This window comes from Sander lucioperca, chromosome 11 (assembly GCF_008315115.2).
Source record: "Sander lucioperca isolate FBNREF2018 chromosome 11, SLUC_FBN_1.2, whole genome shotgun sequence".
Taxonomy (NCBI): Eukaryota; Metazoa; Chordata; class Actinopteri; order Perciformes; family Percidae; genus Sander; species Sander lucioperca.
In genome coordinates, this window is record NC_050183.1 from 21447219 (window position 1) to 21456432 (window position 9214).

A 9214-nucleotide genomic window follows, 5' to 3' on the forward strand; every position below is an offset into this window, starting at 1 on the left:
CATCAATTTACCGCTCTGTGTTAATACAACTTGACCTGTTAAGTTACACCTTGTGTAAAAACTTAGATGGTTGGGCAATGGGTTTCCACACAAATTTAAAAAAAAAAAGTAATTAACTAATTTGGGATAATAGTGAACTCTGTAAAGGATGTGACTTGAAATGCAGCGAAGTACAATACTTAAGAGAAAAAAATACTTATATAAATTATATAGATTAACAGTAAATGTAATTCATTATTTCCAACCCTGCTAGTTAATCGGTACAAAACTGAAATGATTGCACAAAGAGTGAAGGTAAGCTAAGCTAATCGGCTGCAGGCTGTAAATTCACATTTACCATGCAGACATGAGAGTTATGTTAATTTTCTCAACTAACTCTTGGCAAGAAAGCAAATAAGCATATTCCCCAAAATGTCAAACCACTCCCCTAAGTATAACGACTCATAACCTTTAACAAGCACACTCACACTCTGCAATGATCCTGTTCTGATTGTGTTTGCTGTGCTTTTCTTTTGTCTGTTTGTTTTTGTGAAATTATCATCCTTGGCTTAAGTCCACAGCCTGACCTGCACTGCACAAAACCCGTCTTTACCTAGGATGTCTGGGAAAATGATCTATTGAACATGTCTTGTTTGTCTGTTTCTTTGTCTGTCCATCCATCGTTCCTATGAGTCATTTCAGGTGATATTTTCACTGGTCTTTAATCACTGAAGGTCACAATTTATAGCACAAACATCTCTCAAATGTCACTGTCAAGGTTAGACAAAACTTGATAAATGATTCTGGCTATATTTGCTAGTGTCTAAATGAATTACATCATTGGCTGGAGGGGGTCAGTATGATATACTCTAAAAGGCTGAAAAACACCAGCGTCGTTTTTGATTATATGTGAAGAGGCAAAGGCACTTTTTTTGGCTCTAGCTATGCCTGAGTCATGCCTGACGGACAATGTTTACTTTTATATACTTATCCTTTCTTTTATTTTGAGAGGTCATTGTATGGCATCGAAATGATTGTGTTCTAACTGAAGCTATGCAGCACTGGATATGCTTTCATTACTGGCCTGTATCCACAAATCAAAGCAAGATTGTTGTACCCATGTCTCAAACACTCACAGCTGTAGCGTAACATTACACCAGTGGCTACCAAACACCAGAGAGCATACAGGGCCGTTGCAGGGCAGGGTGGAACAAGAGAGAATCCAAAGTGCGCGGTAAGTTGGCAGACAGATCAAACGCCCTGCCCTGAACCCTCATCCTCAATGTTGCAGGGACTTTGTTAAAATAAATAGAAGAAATATTGCCTGGAGTGTAATGATAACATCCATGAGCACACAAATAGTAGCATTACAAAAAAATTAAAAATCCTAACAAATTAAACCATTGAGAAAGTTCAAGTACAGTATGTGTCCTTGGCGAAAGTGAATTTAACGCTGTCTTGACTGAATGAAAAAAAGTTTATTAATGTTGCTCACGAGGTTTATTACAACACTGACACAAGACACACTGAACAATTTATATTGTGTGCATGAGCAAGCAAAATAATAATAGTGTTATAATATATTCCTGTGAGTAGGTTTGTTTTAATCCTATATTTCCTGCAGCATAGTCTTCATTACTGCCGGCTAGCTCCTATCAGCCAAAACAGTTTACATATTTGTAGCAATTGTATGTTAATTAGATAGAATAGATACAATACTAATTATAAACGTATTGATTTATTGTATAATAAGTTGGATTTAGGGTTAAAGTAATAAAACAATGGGGCTAAATCAATCCAGCCTTTATAAGTCAAACAAGCAATTTATGAAGCTTGGTGAAGTAGTGACTATTGCAGGACCAACTTGTAAGTCAGTCACAATAGACCTGGAGCTTCTCTCTACTGTTCAACCATATAATCTTAAAAAATCATTTAAGCAGGCATGCTGTTTCCATTCAAATTAACTGTGTCAAAAACAGGGTCCTTATCAACCTGTAGAGTGCTTTGCACTGTCCAAACATCCCATATTAACACTATTAAATTCAGAGAGCAGCTTGCCCAGAAGTGCCAAGAGAAATGACCTTGCCACACCAAGACACATGCTTTTCAGCTATCATTCTGTAATGAGAGCTTGCTGGACGATCAAAGGCTTTCCCCTGAACCCTGATACTAAATGTTGCTGTTTATCCGTCCAAGGGGAGAGCTAAGACTGATGCGTATATCATACCCGACAGCTAGAGAGGTCTGGCTGCTTCAGTTAAGTCTGAGAGGGAAAAACTTACTTGAATGATAATTTACCTTCCCTGCATGTCTGCCTTTTCACACAGCTTGTGTAAACACCGCAAGATCATTTTGATAGTTCTGTACTATGCAGCTGTAGTGTGATGGCTCCACGCTAGGCCTGGAACAGCGTAGGTAAAGACTTCAATGCTTGGTTATCGGGAGAGGAAAGAATCTAGTTTGAAATAACAGATAAACAAAAATACTTTTAAAGATGCTGGAGCACATGTAACATGTAGGCTAGCTCTTTGTCATGTCTGCCCCACCCACCAGTTCTCTCCAGCTCGTCTCTTTATCTTACCCAATTTTTTCAGTTGTTGCTGCTGCTGCTGCTGATAGGGTCTGTATGATGAAAATATGAAGATCAGAGTTACTGGGAAACGCCAAAGCAAAGCTTTTTCTTGCCCTGAACACAGTGAAATCAATCCTGCTGAAATGGAAATGAGGCACAACGAGAGCATGAAGAGCAGGAGTGCCAGAGGTGGGCGACATAAAGGGAGAGGGGTGGGGGAAGAGCAGGTTTTGGGCTGTTAAAAATTCAAAAACATGTTTCAACCTGTTGAAACTGCTTTGTCAGCAAACTGGCCTGAATCCAATAACCCCCCACATGTCCTCTCTTTCTCTCCTTTCCTCCCTTGGCCCTCAGAGGAAAATGTTAATAAACTGGCGATTGCGGATCGAATCAAACCTTTCCAAAGAGCACAGAACAATGAAGCTAATCTATCTGTCCCTGGCACAGTCCTAACAAGAACGGTGGAACGTGAATGGCATTTCAGTGTAGGGTCGCTGTCTATTAAGCCGCCACACGTCTTGTCTAAGGACACTCCAGAATGAAACATGGGGGAACTGGATAAATGAGCTTCTCTCCTAGCTTTGCCGGGGGGGAATTGATTTATATCCTCTCTGTTATTCTTTTCAGAAGTCATTATCACCCCTTTGTGACTGATGCTCATCTTTTTTATTATCATAGTGAAAATGGCAATTTGCGCTCTATGCAAGGAAGAGGTTTTAATATTGTAAAATGACTGCAGATGGCGTACAAAAAAAAACACACAAAAAAACAATGGCACATATTCAGTGCTTTCAGGCTCACAACCTCATCTTCCTTTTGTGCCAATCTTTCCTCTCTGTCTGTCTGTGAAGAGACGGGGAGAAAGGCATTCTGATATGCTGGTAGGTACTTGCAAACAAAGACACGGAGCAGCTCGCTATCACCTCTGTGTTGACGCCACAAGGTCCAGAGTTGTCAAAAGTATCTGACCTCCATCTCTGTGAGATTACAGCGCAGAACAAAAAAACACAGGAGGAGAGAAGAGGTGGAAAGTGGATATAGATCAAATGCGTGTTCAAACAAACTCGGCCGGCATCAGGCTCGGTATACAATAAAGAACAATGTCGCCAAGGCAACGCTGGCACCCTCCCATTCATCTTTTGTTGAATATTTCCCATCTTCTCTCATTCTGTTGGTGTGATGAAATTATTCTCCATGAAATATTAAACAGTGTGTCATATGATAAGTAAATGTAAGGTTGTACAATCATAATGATAGACTACAGTCTGGCAAAATGTCAACAATGGAGCCAATAAATAATGGATACATATTTCTCACTTGGTAAAATAAAAAGAGACAACAAATGTCAGAGTTGTTTGTTTGCTGTCAGCCCTTTCTGGGCTATTACAGATTTTTTTGGGGGACAATTTTTGCTCCTTTTAACTGTCTTCTTGGGAAATCACCTGCTTCTCCTCATGTTCCTCCTTCCAGCGTTAGTTTTCTTTTGAGTTAAGAGAGATTTCTAAGCAGCGCCTGGTTTGTTTTGACACTGCAACGCCCGAGAGCAGCGCAGATATCAGCCAGCCGCATCTACACTTTGATTTGAAAACCAATGCACAAAGTAAGAAATGGGCACAAGTTCAAACACTACTTGACTTTTTCATCAGCTTTGTTTTATGGATGTACTGTATATTTCTTCTTGCAGGAAAGGGAATATAATATGATTGATGTGAGAGCGTCAAAGCAGAATGGTTCAGTATATGTTTACCGCACTGCTGACAGAGTAGTATAAAAGAGGACTACATTATTAAAGTGTATATTTGAACAAAATATGCTCAATGTAGGCATAAAAATCAAAATATAGATATCAAGTGCATATATATGTTTCATTGTTGTATATTTTAATTATAGTTAAAATATAGCTAAATACATTTTATAGAAAAGAAATACAAAGACTGATAATCATGTTTTGTACATTGTTCATATATTATGTTCAAATATTTCACTTTATAGCAAACAGCCCTTTGTGTTTCAAAACCTGTATTACAACTAGCAATTTTTATATTTATTCACTCAACATCAATTCTTAGTCCGCACATAAACAAAGTGCACTACACTGCTTTCCATTACCCTGTCAGGCTCTTAGCAGAGCCTCCACAGAGAAAGGTAATGGCCTCACAGCGGGAGTCCTGACTGAGCCGCCATGAGGGCTCTTGACAGAGTCGGCATGAGGACCTGCCTGGTCGGCAGGAGTGTCTGCGCACCAGCCCTTAGCTGTCAGAGCTCTGGAATCAAAAGTCCTGCTGGGTGCACTGACGTCTGGCCCGCCCAGGATACCCTGATCTGATCCAAAAACATAGCGTGTGATGGTTGAAGAGCCATTTGAGTCCATTATTTCTGTTGGTTTTGAGGTGGATTTGACAAGGTCTAGACCTGACAAGGTACTGCCATGATGTTTGAGTCTTTGTTGTGATGGTATCAGCTCGGGTCTGTCTTTCTCCTTGCAGCCTTTCCAACAGTTCTGCACCTCCTTATCCTTTCTGGTTTCCTCTGAGCTTTGGCATAAGAAGTCATTATAGTCACCGTGTGCGGACGACCTGCTCTTAAGGTGGAAAAACTGATAGAACTGGAAGTCACAATCATACAGAGGCTTATATTTATACACAGGCATGTAACTGGACGTCCCTGCAGCGGCGGGGTCCTTGTTAAGAAGACAGCAGTGGAGGCTAGGAGAGACAGGCAGGGGAGGAGGGTGAAGCACGGGGACGAGGGCAGAAGATGAAGAAAAGGAAAGGTCGCTCTGCAGCTCTCTCTGTCTCAGTTCCCGCTCCAGCATCACGTTCTCCAGCTCCTTGTCTGCGAAGGCTCGCCTCTTCCTCATCCGGGCGCTGACGGGGGGACACGTGAAGGGAGTTTGGTCGCGCTGTGTCTGCTTTGACCAGCAGGAGGTGTCGTCCTCCAGCGGCACCACCGGTTTGAGCCCTGCATAGAAAGCAAAGACACATGCTGCTGTTATGTATTCATATATTTAATTCATTAATGAATAATGAAGTTGTTCCAACCAATTAATTGTTATGTTTATGTTTGAGTACTTTGTCCTTTATTATTTTAATTATGCAGTTGGTTAGCGGTGTCATTTTTGCTTTACTGAGTGCACAGAGCGGCTGAGAGGGATATAAAGAAGACAAAGCCTCTTGCAGGATTTGACTGCAAGCCAGCAAGTATTAATACGCACTATGTATTACAGTAATGGTCTGTTGTAGTGAAATAGTGAAGCCACAGTGATCAGGTTGGCTTAGATAAATTTAGTGTGGGTAATGCTGGGTAATAATGACATCCAAGAAGCACTGGCAGTGTGGGTAAGCAGGGCTTGAAAATGCAGTTGTAGTTAGAGCATAATACATAATGCATATGTGTGTTAAAGAGTATGCACTTGTGTGAAGGTATGTGTGTCTACTTGTGGGGACAAATGTGTGTTTGTTTAGTGACATTGTGGGGACTAACATCTGTTTCAGGACAAAAAGCTGGTCCTCACAAGGTCAACCATTTATTTTGGGTTAAGACTTGATTTCTGGTTGAGGTTAGAATCAGGCTTAAGCTAAGGCTAGGATAAAGGTCAGGGTTGGACATGGACAGGTTATGGATAATGTTATGGTAAACCTCCAGGGATTCAATGTCCTAACAAATCATTTAAACAAATGTTGATCTGATTTTTACTGCACTTGTACACCAAAAGAGGTTATTTGTTACTTGTAAATGTTTCTGTTCTAATCACCCTGGACAAGTAAAAAGAGTTCACTTTGACAGGTCAGCAAGCAGTGACTCACTGCCTCCACTAACAGATGACAAACCAAGTTGATCAGTTTGTGATCTTCTTGCATGTATTCTGACGAACTCAATGCATTAAAACAATTAAGCAAAATGTTAAAGTTGACTTCAAGGGTTTCATCTGATTTACTGGAAAGAAAACTACACTTTCTAGGAGAGAGGAAGTACGTTAATGAGAGAGGAGATGTTAATTAAACTTTACCCTGCAGGATGCTCTTTGCCAGTATGCTCGGTTCGGCTGCTTTGGTGTAACGCTGATACGCAGTCCTCCGCATCGGACCTGCACACCTGACCCCCCTCTTACCCTGGGAGAAACATGGAAACAGGAATTAGACATTTGGACATAATCATTATACTGAGAATGTGCCCCAAAGGTAATTAATACATTATGTAAGAGGCAAGTAGAGCTCATTGTCATTCTAAGATATTTGGCTATTCACTGTTGACACTCATAGTATAGCTATAGCTATAGTATAATTTTAGGCTAAGTCATTATGTAAGGCATACTTGCTGTCTTAGTATATTATATTAATATGTTTTAATAAAATATAAACAACAATATTTATTCATATGACACAATGTGGAATATGTATTGACAATGTTAAAACACATTTTGCCTTCAGTTATAAATGCAGACTTCTGCAGACAGAGTACAGATTGCTGTTGCAGTACACTTTATTACTGCAATGAACTACAAAACAAACAGACAATCTTTCCTCTGAGGGATGTTTAAAGTTCTACTTATCCAGTAATATTTTTAATATTTGTGAATGTTCTAAAATGTTGATGACTGCTTTGTGTAACTGAATTGTCTTGTTGTAATGATATATATATATATATATATATATATATATATATATACCCAACATCACAACAATGTTATATATTATATATAATACATATTTCTTGTCCATATCTCAACAGGACTTCAATGTTCAAAAAATGTTTTAATTTATACAAAAAAGATTATTCTGTTTTGTATAAATGGTTAAAAAAAAAAAAAAGTAGAGTATGTGGTAAAAATAAAAATAAAAATATACTGCCCTGGGCCTTGAGATTGTCAGACTTCTTTCACACATATTAGTATATGTAAATATAGATAATAGTAGCCTAATATTTGTAAGTGTAAACTATTTACCTGTGATTTCTCTTTAGAAAATTAAATACAGTAAAAGAAAAGGATGTAGTGTAAAAATAACAATAGCTTTATATGTCTGACCTTCAGTCTACCATCAGGTATGAGCCATGAAACATTCAATATTCTTTTATCAATTGTATATTTCTAGCATTTTCAGTATGTGTGTTTCCCTGTAAGGTGCTGCTGTAACAGAGTAATTTCCCAGTTTGGGATTAAAAAGTATATTTATCTATCTATCTATTTATCTGTCTGTGTCTATCTGTCTGTCTATCTATCTATCTATGTATCTATCAATCTATCTATCTATCTATCTATCTATCTATCTATTTAATTTCTTACCGCAGGACTCACATTCAACGTCTCATTTTGATATCATTGTCTGTTAATGACGGTTTGCCTCCTGATAATCATGTACTGGAGGTCATGTTTACCCATCTGTTTATTCTCCATCACTGACCTGCCCTTGTGCTCTCCTCACCTCCGCAGCTTGCTGCCTCCTCAGTGCGACCTGCGCTGCCATGACACGCTGCCGCTCCACCACCAGCAGGCAGCAGGCACAGTGACAGTCCCTCCAGCGGCAGAAGCGTTTGTGGCCTTTCAAACACGAAACGACGCCGTGGTTCCGACAGCGGGCGCATTTGGGGCTCCGGGTCATCTTGCGTGGTTTCTGCTGATAGCGCTCTGGAGACAGGGCCATTTTATTCTCCCCTCCGTCCCCGCGGCAGCCGAGTTGCCCAGCGCACCCGTCAGGACTTGTCACGTCAACAACTTCTTCGGATTTTAGTACATCAAGTTTTGCTGTGGTCTCCAGCTGCAGGCCTCCATCCAGCTGAGAGGACATCTATGACTAATAACACGGATTCCTTTTTAATCCGTGGGGCACTATGTTGCTGCTAACGCTGAGCAGACTTTCGCAAAAACTGAAAGGTTCTTTTAACTCAACATGCAACTAAGCACACGTGTGTAAGGTTGTTACTTATTAAAGTACAACAATGGTGCTGTTTTACGCACGCATTTGAAACTGATAAAAACAATTCCAACTCTGCTGCACTGAAACACAACACACATAGACTACATCAGCTTCTCCTAGCCTATATGAAATACATCAGCTTTCATCAGATAGCAACTAAAACGACGCATTAAGAGTGTGATTCCGGGCTTAGAGAGGCTGTGCACCACAAGTTTACAGCAAACTAATTCCTATTGAACACCAAGCGGTGAGGTGTGGTGTCCTGCCCCAGCCCACTGCAACATGACAGTGTTTTCAGGGTGGAAACTTTGCAGCCTACCGCCAGACGTTTGAAATGTTAAGCCTCTCTCAGCTGCTCTCTGACGCTGTTTCCAAGAACAAGCGGGCCACAATGCAGAGATCCTGGCGCGCGACCCGACAACATTGATTTGTGGGAAGTCAGTTTGCAGAAAAAGCAACCGCCTCTCCCTATAAACGCCTTTACCTGCCCTGCCCACCTTTGAAGTGGTTCTCATCTTTCAAGAGATATGGGATCTTGCCAGACCCACATCTCCAAATTATTCTAGGCGAGAGATAAACATTTACGCAAAGAAAAAAAACTAAGTATTTAGACAAAAAAAAGTATGTCAAATCACATTTTTTGACAAAATTCGTTAAGAAATGTCAACAATTTACAGATTGTAAGGGGGAAGAGGGGAGTACAACCACCACTACAATTTATAGTAACAATCATTATTATGATAATAGT

The 9214-nt window shown here is 40.1% G+C and overlaps 1 protein-coding gene across 2 annotated transcripts; it reads right to left on the minus strand.

Moving 5' to 3' along the window:
* Positions 1 to 4071: 4071 nt before the first annotated feature.
* dmrt2b (doublesex and mab-3 related transcription factor 2b) lies at positions 4072 to 8947 on the minus strand. Of its 2 annotated transcripts, none has more exons than XM_036007584.1 (3): positions 7975 to 8947; positions 6561 to 6663; positions 4072 to 5512 (listed from the first exon to the last, which is right to left on the minus strand). In XM_036007584.1, the coding sequence occupies exons 1-3, from the start codon at positions 8335 to 8337 to the stop codon at positions 4665 to 4667; spliced, it is 1314 nt and encodes a 437-aa protein (XP_035863477.1). In that variant the 5' UTR covers positions 8338 to 8947; the 3' UTR covers positions 4072 to 4664. The 2 variants fall into 2 exon arrangements, with proteins under 2 accessions (XP_035863477.1, XP_035863476.1); XM_036007583.1 differs by having other exon boundaries at positions 7954 to 8946.
* Positions 8948 to 9214: the final 267 nt, after the last annotated feature.